Source organism: Osmia bicornis, chromosome 3, assembly GCF_907164935.1.
Source record: "Osmia bicornis bicornis chromosome 3, iOsmBic2.1, whole genome shotgun sequence".
Taxonomy (NCBI): domain Eukaryota; kingdom Metazoa; phylum Arthropoda; class Insecta; order Hymenoptera; family Megachilidae; genus Osmia; species Osmia bicornis.
In genome coordinates, this window is record NC_060218.1 from 508,567 (window position 1) to 526,210 (window position 17,644).

Here is a 17,644-nt window from a genome sequence, read left to right on the forward strand (position 1 = left end):
GTTTTCCTTATGTTACGTTACTTAATTATAACTTACTTACTTTATTTATTTATTCTTTTATCAAACGCATTACACGGGTATTTCTTTATCCGTACTCGAATAACATCCATACAAACGAACGTAGTACACGGTCATGCATACGAAAACATTCTCACTCATAAATGGCGTAATTCAAAGACAGGCATCAGAAGAATTTTTGAAAATAAAGTAATGCATTGTGAGGCAAACTAACCACGACAGCAATTTTACATGTCACCTAGAGCTTATTATTTTATGATGCCTATCTCTGTTACAGACGATGGATATTATAGAACACGTCGTACAAATCTTGTCGTTTGCTTGTTCGATCGAATGACAATTAAGGATCCGAAGACGACGACAAAAGGAGGGTCTTTATATGCTTGAACAAATCAATGAAAGGATCGCATGTTTGATGCATTTGAAAATTCTTTCCCGTTTATTTTGATCGTTGAAACGTGCTTCTTGTAGACGCGAGTTTCATTAAAGAACGAAATGGCGTGAAAATATTTCCAAAGCTACCATTGGACACAATCGGTAAAACAAACACAATCATCCGAGGCGCAGTAAATGTTCAGGCAAACATGGAAAAGCAATCGGATGTTCGATTTTAGCTTCCCAGGGATTAGTACCTAGTCGGTAGTTATGAATCACATAGTTTGTGTTTCTGCAGCCGTAAAACTCAGCAACTTTTATTATAGTGAAACGTCAATTTTGGTTTAGATTTAGGATTAAATCTTTTCTTTTGATGCACAAAATTGTAATTAAAAATGAGTCACTTAGAACCAAAAGAATGCAAATGACTTTTTACAAAATTTTTGAATTAAGAACAGAAATGGTTAAATGAAACTAAAAAAAAGGAATTGAATTATTTAAAAACAATATGCCATTTTAAAGCAAATTGATATGACCTGTTTTTCTAAATAATTTATTAAATCTATTTACAATATTAAATTGAAAAAGCTTGTCGTCCACGCACTTTCCAGACCACTTTTCTGTTTCAGCCTCTTATGGACGTTTCTTATCGTGGAAGCTCAGCTATCGAGTGTTTACTATTAATTCGCAAATGTAACTTGTTTCAAATTCCAGTAGTTGACAACATTTCGCTCTTCGAGAAATATAAATTGATAGTAAGTAAGTAAGTAAGAAGAGAGAAAGGACAACTTTTTAAAATATAAACAAATTTTAATATTAATCATGGTATTAAATCAAATATGTCACTTGAAGTACCAAAGAAATAGACTATTGCATTATTAAATTATACTAATTGCATTGAAAAATAAAACGTACAAAATAAAACTTACAGCCGTATTTATTTCCACTGCAATTTTTCTTTGAAAAGAAAGAACATAGAGAATTTGAGTTTCTGAAAAGCTGGGTATTTGACGATTTTCGAAATACTTCTACACGGTCCAGCTGATAATCAAATTTATCATGGGCATTGATTACACGTATATGCGGTTTTTGTGCACCGGTACACGGGAATTCGACTTGGTGAAATATTTTGCACCTGCCCGTGTGCAATAATGCCTCAGCTAAATTATCGTGTTATACAAGCTGGCTACCCAGCAGCCAGGAACATCTGATTTACACTCAACTATCTCTACGTTATCGTCACGAGCCGTTTAACCGTTCCGAGTCGAATCTATCGTCGATTTCCATTTCGTGATCGATTCTTACCCGTGTCACGCTCGATTCCGTCTGTGATTGTGCGTTTTCAAGTGAAGATCTTAGGACACTTGCAGAGATGCTGCTATCAACAATGTTATAAATCAGTGGGCAAAAATTGAAAACCTATTATGTATTCCATGCGGTTCGCGACCAGTCATTTGACGCATACAAATGAATCATAAATAATGTTACAACTGAAAATAATTCAGTTCTGTGCAAATTAGAAGGGCATAAAAAATGTCACAACTCTAAGAGAAGAAATTTTGTATATCATTTTGGATAGCAGCATCCCTAGTCAAAAAGAACTGTATGTACAAATAGAGAAACGAGCAGGGAAATGAAACGAAAGCGCGATTTCCAACTCTCTCGTTGCATTTTTGATACTTTTTTCCCCCCCTAGAAAAACAGATTACGCGTGTGGGGAGAATAGGGGACGCGAAACGAGAAATGAAAATTGCTATGACGTTTTAGTAGCAGCGTTCTTTTTTTCTCTCGTTTATTTTCTTTTTGCTATTCGTGTTTCGTTTGGATGATTGAAAATCCGAACGGGCGTGTGCTCGGCAAACAAAAAGGGACGCGATATGTAATTTAAAAAACGGGCTTGTAATTATTCAACAGAAATGGCCCTTTGTTGTTTCGATTTCATCGTTCGCGTGGATCGTTTCTGGGCGGACAACGGCTTATGGGGATAAGAGAACACCATGAAAAATGAAATGTTTCTTTTTGTAGGTGAATATTTCTATCCTTTATAAAAAGCTTTACATTCAGCCATTTTAAGCTAATTGCAAGAATATTAACGAAGGATCTCCATAGTCATTTCCATTAAAATTTAAATTCAAATTTTATATATATCTCTCTCTTCTCTCTGTCACAGTTACTACACTTGTTACAACGGAAACGTCATTTAACTTTTATCTAATGAAATCGCGTTAGGCATTTCACGTATCCTCTAACGGTAGACTTGTTCCTTTCGAAGGAAAATAAAATACAAAGCGACGCAGGGTCGGCCAAAGGAAACAAAAGAATTTTTCCGACGGATAATTAGAAACCCAAACAACGTCAAACACGGGGCTGGTCGTGAAAAGTTGAAGCGTCGAATAATGGTCGGGCAGGACCGGTCGAAATTATTACGCGACACGTATAAAGCAGTAAGCGAGTTCCTACAACGCCGGGAGCACTCAGCCACGCAGACAATGACCGCTCATAAAATCTCGAAATCACTTCCTGCCAACCTCCTTCCCCTCCATCGCCCTTCACTGTTTATCGTATACAGCAGTATGCAAATTTGTATTCCCTTCCCTTCGCCACTACAAATTTAAACACTTTGATTACCAGACCGTTGGGAGGACAATGATTTTTGCATCGGTCACCGGGCCCGGCTACGACTGGCCAAACGTGCTTGTATAAACGCCGGATACACGGCCGATCGATCCTGTTCAATCCACATCCGCCCACCCTATGACGTACCAATCGCGTGTGCTAATCGCTTTTTCAACCCCAGCCTCGATGAATTTCAGTTTTCATCCCTTTCCTACCTTCATCCGTGTGGCCTACCCCACTGGTGAAAGATAACACGGTTCTACCCACCTGTCCACCTAATCTGACTTACGATGATGAATTTTCACGACCATCACGTCATATTACTATACATAGTAGTTTGTAGTTTGATCGCCCTACCACCCGCTAAGTTTTCATTTAGGAACTGCTTTTTATTGACACGTTCATTGTTACGAATTTTGAATGAAAAAATTTTTATCATCGGTCATCGAAGATGATTTCTTAACATAATCTCATGATATAAGACTTATGGTACATCAAATTCATATTTAAAGTTTGACAAATACTACTGAAAAATAAAAAAAAATATTTTCATCTTCATCGATTAAAATAAAGAGAAAGAATCATGAGTTCTTACTCAGACATCAATTGATATGTTAATATGCTCGAACAAAAAATCACGGTGATTCTCATTCGATCCTTCCCGCCTCGATCTTACTTATCAACAAATATCAATAAATAATTCATGTCCCTCCTTCTGTTTCGTGTTTACCATCGACCAGTCAGGAATCGAGGACGTTTCTGGAAAAGAACATTTATACATAGATCTATGGGCCCTTTCTCAGTAAATCGTCTTCAACTAACTGTCATATATATCTATATATACTTCATGGGAATAACAACATTAACAATTCAAACGTAGCAATATATTAGAAAAACTAAAGCTAAGATCACTAACACGATTCACTGAATTCGTCATTTTTAGCTTATGTCCCTTTCCTCAGAAACGTCCTCGACGATTTCTAAAAACTGATGTGTGTACAATGTTGTAACACGATGAAAGCGGAAGTTCCGAGCGGTACGTTTAAAAGTGACCAATGAAAATTGATCTTGATCGACGAGAAACTTTGTTATCCGTCTCGAAAGAATTTTTCCGTATACTTCGATGTTTTCAATGAAAAAGGGAAGCTTCTTCGTCGAACACAACGATTTTGTAGAAGCATACGTACCGTTTCGTTCGTGTTCAGAACGTTTCCGTGTATGGTCGAGAGAAAATGTTTCTGTTTGTTCGTCTGGTTCGGTACAAATGTTTGATACCGAGCACAAAAGTGCGTTCGGTCGTTGAAATGCTCGCCACCGGGGGGATATGGGCCCGAAAGCTGATCGTTTCCTTCAGTTTTCTCGGTATGTATTCATCTTTAACGAGGAAACTTTTAGCACCATTCGAATTGCAGGCCCGTGGAATGATCGGGTCATCACGGTCACCTCAGAAACGATGATAATAGTGTTAAGAGAACGACGATGAGCAAGGCTGCTCTTTGATTTGATACTCCGCCGTGTTGCATGGCAGCTGGATTCTCGCCTGAAACAGAAAATATATGATATGTTAAATAAAGAAAATTTAAACGTATTGTAGGATAATCGATTCGAATTTCAAAGCGTTAATAATAATTTGGTCAGTCCCACTATAATTAAATTATAGTAATGTTTTGAAACTCTGTAATTTGTAATTTATTCCAACTACCGTTATTTTACTTCATTTTCGTGTAAAAACAACATCTCCCACCGTATTTTAATGTCTCTCACAAATTCAAGATAGTGCCTAGTAATTTCAGCTTGCAATTTCGTATCTTGTTTATCCACGTTTCCTGAATCATGAATTATTCCGGGAAACAAACAAGAACAGAGGAAGAAAAATATGCTTATCAACAATCCGCATTCGTTTACATGACACAATCAAAATTTTATGAAATTTCAAAAAATTACGAATCTGCGTGAAATCGTTAAATTTTCGAAATATTGATGAACCTGGTTTCAAATTACTCTGCATAAAAAGATGAAAAATTTCTAAATTTTCCTATCGATTAAAACCATATACAATTGCAGTTTTAGATTTTCTGTAGAAAATAAAAACAGACACGCCTATGCTTTAATTAAAATCCACCATTCAAGAGCGGTACTTAATTGATTTTAAGAAAATGAATAAATCAAATATTGAAGTAAATGAATATTTTCAATACGGAACATTTTAACCGTTTTTATTCCACTTCAAACGGAAATAAGGAACCACGGTTAAGAGGGTAGTGCTGGGATCAGTAATTAAGGAAATGATAGGGGGAAAAAAGAGGAAGAAACGGAATGAAAAGAAGAGAGAAATATCGTGAAACCCAGATTTGGGCCGGATTAATGTACGATTCTTGATTTTTTACTAATCCGTAATCTTCCTTCGCCAGCTTAAGTACTTTTAATTCGATTTTACTCTGGTAATTATATGTAAGCCGACACGATTGAAATTAACATTGAATATTCAGGTCAATTTTCAGGATTTTACATTTTGTAAGTAAAAGTAGACTAAGGTGAGCAAGCAATCGGTGTTTGCACTTTTGTTAGAATCCGAATGTATCGAAAGTGGCACGGTTGATAAGAGGACGGGCCATTTCTCACAGGTGACTCGATTAAAAAGTAACTGTAAACAAGTACGTGCCGTTTTCAAGATTCAATTAAACAGCTCTTGGAAAAATTTACAACCCTATTTACAAGAGACTCCAGTAAGCCGATTCTCGCAATTAGCTTCGGATCTTCGCTTCGTTAATTGGATCTCTCGAACTTGCGTCGATGGAACACGGCGACGCGACGGCATCGTTCATCCGGAAAGGAAACGAACCTATTTTCCTAACTGCCATAGTGTAGAATCGATTCGAAGTTGATCGTCTCCCCTGAACGAAAGTTTCTTATGAAATCAGATTCATCTATTATAAAAGGAAAAGATCTCGATGATGTCGCGGTTCGAACAGCAGTTAATTGGAACAAAAACTTACTAGAGTCGATGAGATACTGAGCGAGGTGATAACATTGGAAAATGGAATCGAATTCAGACCGATCGTCGGTGAAATGATCTGTTAGAATTTTATATTGGTAAACGTTTGTTGCGTTTCCATCTTCGATAATTTCCTTATTTGGAGTTGGATGTGTACGCCCAGCACAGTCAGTCTTCCCGAATATTTCAAGGCAACTCAAAGCAAAGCAATTTTTTTCTATATTTATAATTTATCAACGTTTCAGCAATAAAATTTGAGTGGTCGAGTAGTTGAGTAGTAAAATACTTGAAAAATTCGCAAATTTAGTTGCCGCCATAAGCACGCTTATTAATATCTATATTTTATATAATTTTTATAAAAATTGACATAAAAAATGTTACTGAATACGCCAGTTTAAAACATGCTAACAAATTGCTAACAGAATGGTGTTTTACAAGTTTGCCGAGCAAAATATAAATCAATTAAGGCATTTCATCGGACTTGTTATACCGGAGAGAAAGTTTTCAAGGAAGGATTTAAAGCTCGATACTTGAAAGCTGCGAGGCAATTTGCGAGTTTTACGCTGCTGTAAAACATTGATGAATAAATAATTTTAATATGCCATTCAATATTGCACTTTTTAAATGTACTTAAGATACACTTCTACAACTATTTACATTTTCAACAAGAACTTAATAATACACGATAAAATCAGAATAATGTTACTTTACTGCACATAATAATATTCGAAGCTTGTCAAAATGAATAAATCGAAATATTAAATAAAAAAAATTATTTGTGAATTTTCATTAAATGACCAAGTGATATGTATTTTAGTTGAGAGCCACCGCTGCTCGGTACTGTACAGCAGTTAACGCCATGGCTTAGCGGAAAGAACGAAAAAAAGAACACCACAGAAAAGGGTGTCTCGTTAAGCCAAGGCAGAAGGGAAGTTTCGTAACGATTTATAATAAACGCAGTTAAAACATCGAGGACGAAACGGAAGGTAGGGCCGCGACGAGGACGGAATGTATATTTCATGAAGTGCAGTCACAGCACTCGTGGCAATCCCGGAAGTGGCACTTGAACTTGTTGAGCCGTCGGAGCACCTTGTCACGGCCGGAAAATAATTTGCACAGTCAATATTACAAATTGCCACGAATTAAATTCACCTGAGCTTGCTGGGACGGCGAGCGACCGTTAATAAAAGACGACAATGTTCGCGTGATGAACAAACTCGCCGAAACTATCGCGTTGTTTCATACGCGAGGCAATTTTATTTGTAACATCAACGCGGAAACTCCCATAGGATCTCGGTGCAATTAAAATTCAAGCCGCGTCCTCGTTGCTGCTTGCTTTCCTTTTGTTCCTTTTTCTTCGTTGCGTATCTAGCTTGACGGAAACTGCTGGAAATCTTCAAGTTAATGCGAAAATAATGAACCATAATTGGTTGTTCCTTTTGTTTTAAGGTACACTAGTATTCATGAGTCAGTGAATTGTTTGAGAATGCAAAGAGAAATGATGTCTTTTCAGTATTGTGTTTTAAATAACAGCTGTGTTAACAGGAAACTGTTGTTTTCTTATGATAAATATTATAAATGATAGAGATTATTGTGTAGCAAATGAAGTTTGACCTGATTTATTGAATTCTTGGGATTTTTTTTAGGATTGTTTGACCTTTTCTTTAGAATTTTTTGGGATTACTTAGGGTTTCTTAAATTTCTTTGGAGTCCAAAATCTCGTCAGACTCTAATGTTTTAATATTTTAATCAAAACCAAGTAATTATCAGTATTTGCAATCAATAAAAATCACGAGTAAAAGTACTAATACGTCGATGGTATAAATGCTCGATCTACTTTGAAAAGGGGAGAAAGAAGCTAGAAGAAGAAATAGAGAGGGGACATTCTAGTTTTAAGAGAGCTTGCGGGTACGGGTTATTAATGGGTCGGGCGTGACATCCCACGAAATAACCTGGCTAACCTCGCCAAGGTAGTATCGTATTCCATAGACTCAGTCGCTTGTCTCCTCGTAGGCGTTAACTGGGCCAAGAACTGCTCATTTTCAAGAACGAGACTTCGTGTTTTAACCTTTTCGCCTTTTTTTTTTCTTCTTTGACCACTTACGTCCACCTCGTTTTCTTCTCAACGTTCGTTAAGGTTCTTGCTTCCATTTTTCCGTCGACCGGAGAAGCTTTTCTCTCTCTTTTAGTCTCTAGACAATTATCCTTTACGGAGTCTGGCGGATTCTGTGTTTTGACGGTGGAACTCGAGCATGGATTGCGCCACGATCCACCTTCTTCCACATTTTTACGACTTCTTTTGTTATGTGCAAACTGAACGGAAAGGAGAATCGCGGAAATTTCGAAGGTAGTTCTTGCTGAATAGTCCTCCAAGTGGAGGTTCTTCAAGGAGAATCTCTTCTTTTTGTTTATTTAGGTTCGAGCAGATTTAGGCAGACCTGTTGTCCGCAAATTTATTCTTAAATGTCAGATGGTGGATGGTAGGTCAATCGTCACCCACACCTACGAAATTTATACAACGGTGCTTCGATTGAAAGCATGTTTTACCATACGACACTTACATCTCAAATAATTCACTGTATAATATTTGTTTATTCGTAAAATGAAAATGAAATGAAACTGAAATGAAACTTAAATTATTACTGTCTCAGTGATCCCTCGTTCGAGGATAAATATCCAATTTTAATTTCTAACACGACTATTGTAGACCATAAATGAAATATTTTCTGCAATTTAAGAGAATAAAGAGAACGTAAATAAGAGCTTCTATTATGAATATGCAAATGTTGAATGGTAAAAAGTATTAAAAAGGAGAAGCTTTTTAAATGAAATGCATTGTTAAATACAGCTTTCGACAAAACACAAAGCTTATTATTAAATACAACGTCGTTTTTACTTTTAAACCGCATTCACGTCCGTCTGCTTATTTGTTCTATACTTAATTACCCACTTTTATGTTCATTCTTTTCAACCAATAGATTCCACTTACTTTTTAATTAATTATACATTTATTCTTAATTAAGCTCCATTCGTAATTCTAGAAATTCCACAAAATTCAAATATAGTTTATACAATTTTGATGAGTATTAATGTAAATAAATATGATCAACCGTTTAAATGAAAGATTCATCTTCAAAGAATATTTATACATCACGAAATTTCCTATAAGACGATTAAAACTCGAAATAATAACAGTGAAACAATTCGTTACAAGGTTCTCCCAAGTGACAAGGTAAATTCATTTGTGAAACGTGTCCTCGCGACCCCTTTGCGGTCAAATTACCCTGTTTCAACCCTTAAAGCGTCGCTGGCTCGAATTAGTTTAGGAAACGACGGGGCCATCGACAACTTCTAGCCGCGGTCACGATAATTCTGTGAAAAGTTTTCAGCAATTCAGGGACGGTAGAAGGCGATAAGAAGAGGGAAAGAGGAGGGGACAGAGAAGGAAGTCGAAGAGCAGACAGGAAGATTCGAGGGAGCACTGTTGCTAGATAGTGTCGAGTAATGTGCTTTGTCTTCAACGAGGGTCACATTTAATTAATAACCACGATGTATCTCGAGAGTAATGTATATTAATTAGAAAAAAGGAAGGAGATGATTCTCTATTCTGCTCAGAGGATGTTAAAGTAATTATTATCTGCCTTTCTTTTTTTTTCTTGAACCAATAAAATTATTAATTCATTACCAGGCTCATTAATTATATATATATATATATATATTTCACTTAGAATAATAGTGGAGTATCTGTCATTAATCATTTTTTCGAGAAAAGGAAGATTTTATAAAATGTTTTTAGATCCTAACGTAATGTATTAATATTTATTTTATACGAAGAATATAATTATTTTACGCATCAAAGTTAGTAATTAAATGCAGAACAACCCAACAATATTGGTTCAATCCTACTTTAGAGTTATGCTTCTTCTACCAGCATCCTTTTCATCCCTAACTCCTTGATTCTGTTCACGGTGCGTGCACTACGGCAACGCCAACAACGACGACGACGACGACGACGACGACGACGACGATGGCAACGAGAAGCGTGAGGAGTTTGCAAAGCTCTTCTCTTCGCGAGACATAGTTAACGGAAGCGGCGTACGCGGTCATGTATAATAGATAGAAGGAATCCTCGAGAGGGTGCTTGGCAGCTCATTTCGCATACGGCTTTTTTAGTGACCTCGACGTACCTCGGCGCAAACTACCACTGTCGGTGGAAAACGTTCGACGTTTTGAACGTCGAGTGTGTCGCGAGAAACAAACTGCGCTCTTGGCGTTCATTTTCCTCTCCAGGGAATTAACCGATTTGATGGGCTAGGGGAATAACCGTGTACCCACAGAATGATGCGCTTCACGATAAAACACAGAGGGAATTCTTGAACTCTTTAGGGACCGGGATTTGACTTATTTACATGTATCAAAGTGGACTTTAATTAGATATAGTAAATGATCCTATTAATAGCTCCTGTTGAAGCTAAAGGTTTTAATATTTTAAAAAGCAAATTACTGAGATCTTATTTTTAATGAAAAATATGAAAATAATCTAACTCCAATTGCAATATCTAATATTTTCTTATGCCAAAATCAAACCTCTATCAGAAATTTAATTAGTCGTAAACTGAAGGCCCTCAAAAAAGTAGCAGGAAATCTTTATATCTATTTTAAACGTACTGCATATCTGAATTCCTTTCAGTAAGAATTATACTTTCAAATCCTTATAATAAATTACCAGAAGAAAATTACATCCGCCATTTTCCGCGTTAACCTCAAACGTGTCTCTATGGAACAACAACGGGAGGGAAAATTTTCCAAGAAATTAAATCCCAGGCGTTCTAACGGCAGTCCCTCGTATCTGTAGTCATCTCGCGTGCAAGCTGGCTTTCGATAAAGCGTCGAAAATGCGAGGGTTTCATGGAAATTCAGCTTGAAAATGCCCGGACGATTTTGGCCAATGGAGAGCACACGGCCCTGATCGTAATTCGCATTCTAGGGTCGCGGCTATTTTCACACGAAGAAACCGGTTGACCATCGCCGATGGACACACGTACGACGCGGAAGAACATTTGACGAAGCGTGCTGGTCGCACGCGAGCCAGAGAAATTTTCCGTCCCGGCAACCGAACTGATTTCGAATGCCACCCACGATTCACCGACTACTTGTCAAGCAAATTCGCATTACTTCCAGAATTATGGTTTCCCTTGTAGTTACCTGCATACAACACCGGTGGTAATAACTCTTCGGTTCGCGCCGTTTCGCATACTCATCGCGCGTACTCGTACGGAACGCGAGAGAAGTCGAGCTGCACCGATAAAACGGAAACGGACGTGATCTTGAACGAGCATCGTTCGCCCTCGAACACAGCTCTTCGCATTTTCTACGAACAAGCGTTTCGGACTGAAGAAGACTAGATGGATTCGTTCGAATTTCGCACTATTTCGATCCAGTTACAGTTCTCCTGATTCTGTGCACCGCAGACTTTTATAAATATAATACTAGACTGCCAATTCCTTAAATTTTGCTTATTATATATGGCATGTCTTCGAAAAGCAGATATTGAAGTATTATTCTTTAATTACGATCCTTTGATGGATTGATTTCCTTATTCGAAACAAGTGTACTGTGCAATTTATATTCATTTTCCCCAATAGCATATCCATGTATTTGCATGAATCTTTCTAATTGCTTTCCAATATTAAATTCACCGTTTAAATTGATTTCGTCAGATCGAAATGAAATTCCGGATCGCGGAAAAAGGTTGTATTATTCGCGTGATTCCCGTAGAAAATCAGAAATCGCGTGGTTGCGGATACGATCGAAATGCCGCGTCGAGAATCATGGTAATCCGTGGTAAATAATGCACGACGCTTCCGCCGCGGGACTTTCGATACTTCCGTTGCTGGAAGCCGCGAAAAGCCTTTGTGGAAAGTAGTTGAAACCCTCGGTGAAACTTGAAAAGCCTCTTCTATCCTTGGATCTTGCGTTTAGCGGTACGTATTGACGGAGCTGTAATCCTCATCGATTCGACTTACATGCGATTTTCCTTCGGATACAAAAGTTACCAAGGGCTTACGTTGTTCCATGAATCGAGGACGAAGAAAGATCGAAGAATTCGAAATAGGGTTGCTCGATGCTGTAAGATAACTCTTTTCATTTTCATGCGCTTTCTTTCAATTCTCTCAGCAGCTCCAAACAATACGAAATTCTATAGGTTCACAGTTTTGTCTATAATTTAGAATCTTCACGATGTTCTTTGAAACTATGCAATTTGTAGATGAGAATTATAAACCAAGGAAAAAATTGTATATAATATGAAAAATTAAAACTTTTCGAAAAACTGATTCAAAGCAAAAAAAACAATACAGGGCAGTCTAGAAAGTTTCAAATTTCCAAAAGTTATATCTACAAGAAAGTTGACAACTGTTCTAATATTTTCTATCGCTACTGTACACGTGAAATAAAAACCGAGATGTACAAGAGAGATACAACGAAGAAGAAGAATTAGAGAATAAAATGGAACATCCAAAAGAAGAGCAAACAATATCTACTTACACACAGTGCCGCAGAAAATAACAAAGCACATCAATCATATAACCTAATTACGTCCCAAAGAAATTCTTTTTGATGCATTAATATTACAGACTCTCGCAATTATATACCAATACAACGTCTGCAACTTTATTTCTATTTGAGTTGAATGAAAAAGCAATTTTCCGACTTCTCACTGATATGGTTCGAATGGTTTAAATTATTCGTATTTATAAAATTTGTCGTAAATTGTTTTCTTCGATTGCCAAACTTTCTACACTCAGATAAGATTCTTATAAATTGTTGTAAATTGTTTTCTTTGATTGCCAAACTTTCTAGACTTAGATAAAATTCTTTTTGTATCGGCAAGTTTGAAATTTATTCTCTCGTTGGTTGGTTTGCCATGACCTCGTCAACCGTCCTTCCGGTTTCCGATCCTCCGGGCTAACCGCACTGTTTCGCATCCAGCTGACCTCTCTTTAGTGTTCTTGCATAGCGTATTCACGGTAAAGTTCTGACAAAGACATCCAAAGTCCAACCATTTTTCCCCTCTTTCGACTTTGCTCCTATTCCAACGATTTTCTCAACCGATTTCCTCTTTCCTTTCCACATCTCATCGTGATTTCACCTTCAGATACATTCTTTTCGCCTTTGAATTGCTCCTTTCTGCCGCGCGGAACTCGTAATACTTTGTATCTCTTTTTTATCGATACCGCTTTGTATTCTATTTTTATACTTTTTACTAAACTTGCTCTTGTTTCTCGATATATCACAGGTGATTAATCCACGGATAGAAAAAACCTGGTAGCGTGTTTATATTTTGACAATTTTGAATAAAATATTATCTCAAGGAATCTTAAGAAATCTTAGAGAATTCGAGGATGAAGACAATAAACTCCAAGGAATCCTAAAAGATCCCAATAATTATTGGAAAATTCCAAGTAAAAAATATTAGGAATTATTGCATTTTGAACTTTGAAATGTAAAAGTTTCACCTATCACAATTGGTTGGAAAATAAAGAGAAAAAAAGACACAATAATGTTGTTTTTGAATAGAATTTTTAGCGAACAGACAACTTGAAGATTGAACCATGATCCAGTCACAAACAGATCCTTCCTGAGTTCTCACGGAACGGACAGTTTCCCGATCGGAAGTTATTCAGCATCTACGAGTGCCTTTCCGGTCCAACATGCTTATTAGCAGTCGGTAGACCATTTTCTTCAAGTAGTTTGCCATTCAATAACTCCGTGGCTTATGCAAACGTCTTGAAGGAAATGAAAATCGCAATCCAACCAGACGTCATCGGCAGAATCTTCATGATTCCGTAGTTCACGGCTTGGTTTTTATAAACAGGATAAAAATGAACGCGAACGAAAAGGGGAGGATAATAGACAGCGGTGCCGTTGAAAAGCCATAGGGAATCAATTATCGAGCGAGCAAAAGGCTGGAAAATTATATCGCAGGCTGGCTATAACCTTTCCCTTTCCTTCCCAAATACCGTTATCACTGGGAAACAGAGTTCCTTGCACTCATCCTAACTTTTCGATAGATAACTCTTACGATAAACTTTCGAGTTAATTTATTTTATAGAACAGTGTTTCTCAACATAAGAGGCTCTGAAGGTGGCTACTTCTAAGGAACGGGAAATTATCGAGCATCGATCATAATTCATTCGATATTTTTAGAATTCTTAACATTTAAGACTATTCAATTTTTTGTCAAGATAAAGAAAAAGAAAAAGAAAAAGAAACTTACCATTTAAAACGTGGACGGAAACCGTGGTAGCAGCGGCCACATCAGCTAGGGCGCAACTATAGTTTCCGCTGTCCTTTTTGTTCGCGTTCGCAATGTAGAGCCTGGATGTCGCACCGCTGGTGCCCATGTCCGTCTTCACACTGGAACAGAGAGCAGAAGAATTCTCTTGTATAACGGAAGTCGAAAGCTTCCTCTCGTTTAAACGAAAAGCAGACGCTGGATGTCGCGGTGGTTACTTCCTGTTAGCCTTGCAGGAGAAACGTACAAGTAGGAAATGACAAAAGAAGTTTGTACAGCTTAGACTAGCGGGCAAGAAATGGACGATGGCGGTCGTGTGTGAAAAGGAATAGAGAAGGGCGAAAAAATTTGAGAGATGATAAGAGGATAACAAAACAAAATTAGGGCGTCTCAATTTAATTTGAGGCAATAAGTCGCTGAAAATAGTCCTATATTTTTTTTACATGTTCCATATTTTTCTGGAATCTAAAAGTTTCACAAATAATCTGCTCATTTCAGGGGTGAAAAAATAAGCGTGGCCTACAAACGAGCTTATCATAAGGACGATGTTTTACTGTGGCAAAGTAGACTGGCTAATTTACAGCGATTTCGATAACCGTAATTACATCACACTTCCACCGGGTCTTTGCTTAATAAATTCCAAGAATGGTCGCCTAATCGCGTAATGTGAGAATATATGTAACCCTTTCCTTCGTGGTGGAGCTGGCCAACGACCAGCATTATCGTTTACACCCACGAGAATTTAACTTTCAACCGTTGAACAATTACTTCTGAATTTAACTCCGGTTTTAACGATATGATCGCAAAAACTAGGACGTAGGCTAAGGTATTCATTTAGGACATAGAAGATCTTAGTAGAGTCTAATTGATCGTTTTAAACCACATCTGAAGTTTTATTATATAATGACCAATATGCTTTAAATTTAGATTTGCAATACGAATCATTATTTAACACGTTTGCTACTAATATTCAATTGGAAATTCGACCATTTCTTTCTTTATAAAATAACACGAAATAAAATAAAATTTCATTTCAACAAATTGATTTCATTGTTCGAAAACACGATAATGAATGTTAAACTGATCTGTAAATAAAAATGATCTGATAATACAATGAAAGATCATCGACCGCTGATTTACAATTCCACGAAGTCATTTGAAATGATTTAATCGACAAATATTTAATCGAAAGAATCTTTAATCAAGTAATCTCCAAACGTGTATTTCTCTGTGCTTGTTGTTTGTCCAAATTTAAAACTCGATTCAACGTTTCCCTTCCATGTAAATCAAATAATCCTTCGATTTATGTTTTTCGCTTGTCCCCATTTTGCTTGTCGAATAACTGTTCGATGTATGTCGGACCTTTTCGATTTTCTACTCCCATTTCTCGTTTTTTCCTTTTTTTTTTAACAGAGAAATAGATTTTCATTTTGTCCTTTTTCAATTCACACTATCCGACTTCCTCTCACTATTCTCCTTTCCACAATCCCTTCCATCTGGATTCTCATATTTCCATCCTGTTCTACATGTAAACTGGCCATTTTTATAGCTAGAATTCATTTTTACATTTTTTCTTTTTTCATGAAAGAGACAGACCAGTTTTCATTTCTCGGTGTGAACCAATGGGATTTTTAAATATTTTTGTACATTAATGATAACTTTCAACTTTACCATTCAGAATTTTTCGATGCAGTATTAGTCCTGGAGGGATTGGGAGAAAAGGATAGGAAGGATTTGTAGAATCCCTCGGATAGAAAATATTGAAAATATGTTATTTTTCTCTGCTAGGACATTTTACAAATATTATTTATTGATGCTTATGCCTTTAAGATTAATACTGCAGAAGTAATCTTATTTTAATAATAATAATATTATCAAAAATAAAACGTGCACTGTAAAAAAGATAGATATCAAATATCTGAATATGTCGTTATATCAGTGTCATTAGCGGTATAAATACTTAATTAGACTAATTATTTCCAACGACTGTCTGTAAATAATAGAAGAGCTCTCAAAATCGTATTGAGCTCCGTTTCGAAGGATTTAACGCGTTCCAGTTGCGACAGAAATATAAAATCTCATGGATACTATATAAATCACGTACCAAGCTTCATCCGAAAATCTCGTACGTGAGGGATTTCATAATTCCTTTTTTCCTTTCTCATAAAAATTTTAAGCCCTCCCTTTTGCCATATGATTATAGCCACGAATTCATTCCTCCACTTCTTTTATATACACCACAATATTTAAGAAAGACATTATGTTTTTATTGTTTTGAAATTATGATGATCTTCAAATTTTTGAATAGCAGTGTACGTTTGAAAAATTAAATTTACACAACGTAGCTCTTTCAACAAGCACCTATTTTAGGATGCCAATCGAGAAAATAAGAAAAAAAGAAAAGAAGGAATGGAAACTAGCTACAGAGTCGAGAAAATCCAGGATAATCTGTAGAATTCCATGGGCAAGCGAGGGGTGAAGGATTTTCGTGAATTCTCTACGGCGTTTCGTGTAATACACACCTCGGTCTTCGAGTTTAAGTCGGGTACAATCTGTTCGTTGTATGCTGAACTCGGAAAACGAAGGAAAGATTTTCAGTCTCTTCGTTTTATTTGCACAGATAAAGGAGAAACTAGCAGCTGAGGAAAAGAGCTGCTAAATACATAATATACAGGGTGCTTCAAAAGAGTGGACAAATCTACAGCACTAGACAGGTAACACATACATTGCTGGACAAAATGATAAAAGAATCAGAAGAATTTAAACAGTATTGTAGATACAATGGAAAATAATTTCTCGAAAAAAAAAAATTCTCACATAGTGAAACAAAACATAGTTTGTGCCTTTAAATCTCCAGATACTGGTGGCAACCAGTGAAATTCATTGTGGTTTCGTAAACGGCGTGGAAAAAGGTAGGTGGAGTCGCGGAAGGGTGAAGAGGGTCGAGTGTGGGTTGTGAAAGGGTGAAAGGGCAGAAATGGGGAGAACTCGGGGGTAAATTTCGTGGCAGAACGATTGGAATTAAATTCCACGCGGTGGAAAGAGGGTAAAAGCGTGTTGCGAGGTTTCAGGCATCGTTAGACAGCAGGAATGTATCGTTCAGAATGCGATAAACTGACCATTCGGTTCACCAAGGTTGTTTCCTTCTCTCTTTTTTTCCGTTGAAAAAAAAATTGATCAAAGTATCAAATATGAGAAAGGAATAATTATGAAACGTAACAGTGAAAACATGACGTGAAAAAGTATACCTGACATTTAAACTGTTGGCACTGTAATTTATCTGCATAAATCACTTGCCATGAACAAAATTGTATAGCACGCACCGGCTGCAATTTGTTTGCCAT

At 36.8% G+C, this 17,644-nt stretch overlaps 1 protein-coding gene across 1 annotated transcript in view; it reads right to left on the reverse strand.

Moving 5' to 3' along the window:
• Nucleotides 1-545: 545 nt before the first annotated feature.
• LOC114876047 (peroxidasin-like) overlaps nucleotides 546-17,644 on the reverse strand; it is a 102,591-nt gene continuing 85,492 nt past the window's right edge. The window contains exons 6-7 of the mRNA XM_029187054.2: nucleotides 14,283-14,422; nucleotides 546-4,549 (exon numbers count right to left, since the gene is read on the reverse strand). Coding sequence (XP_029042887.1) covers nucleotides 4,449-4,549; nucleotides 14,283-14,422 — 241 coding nt within the window. The 3' untranslated portion in view covers nucleotides 546-4,448. The remainder of the gene's footprint in view (nucleotides 4,550-14,282; nucleotides 14,423-17,644) is intronic.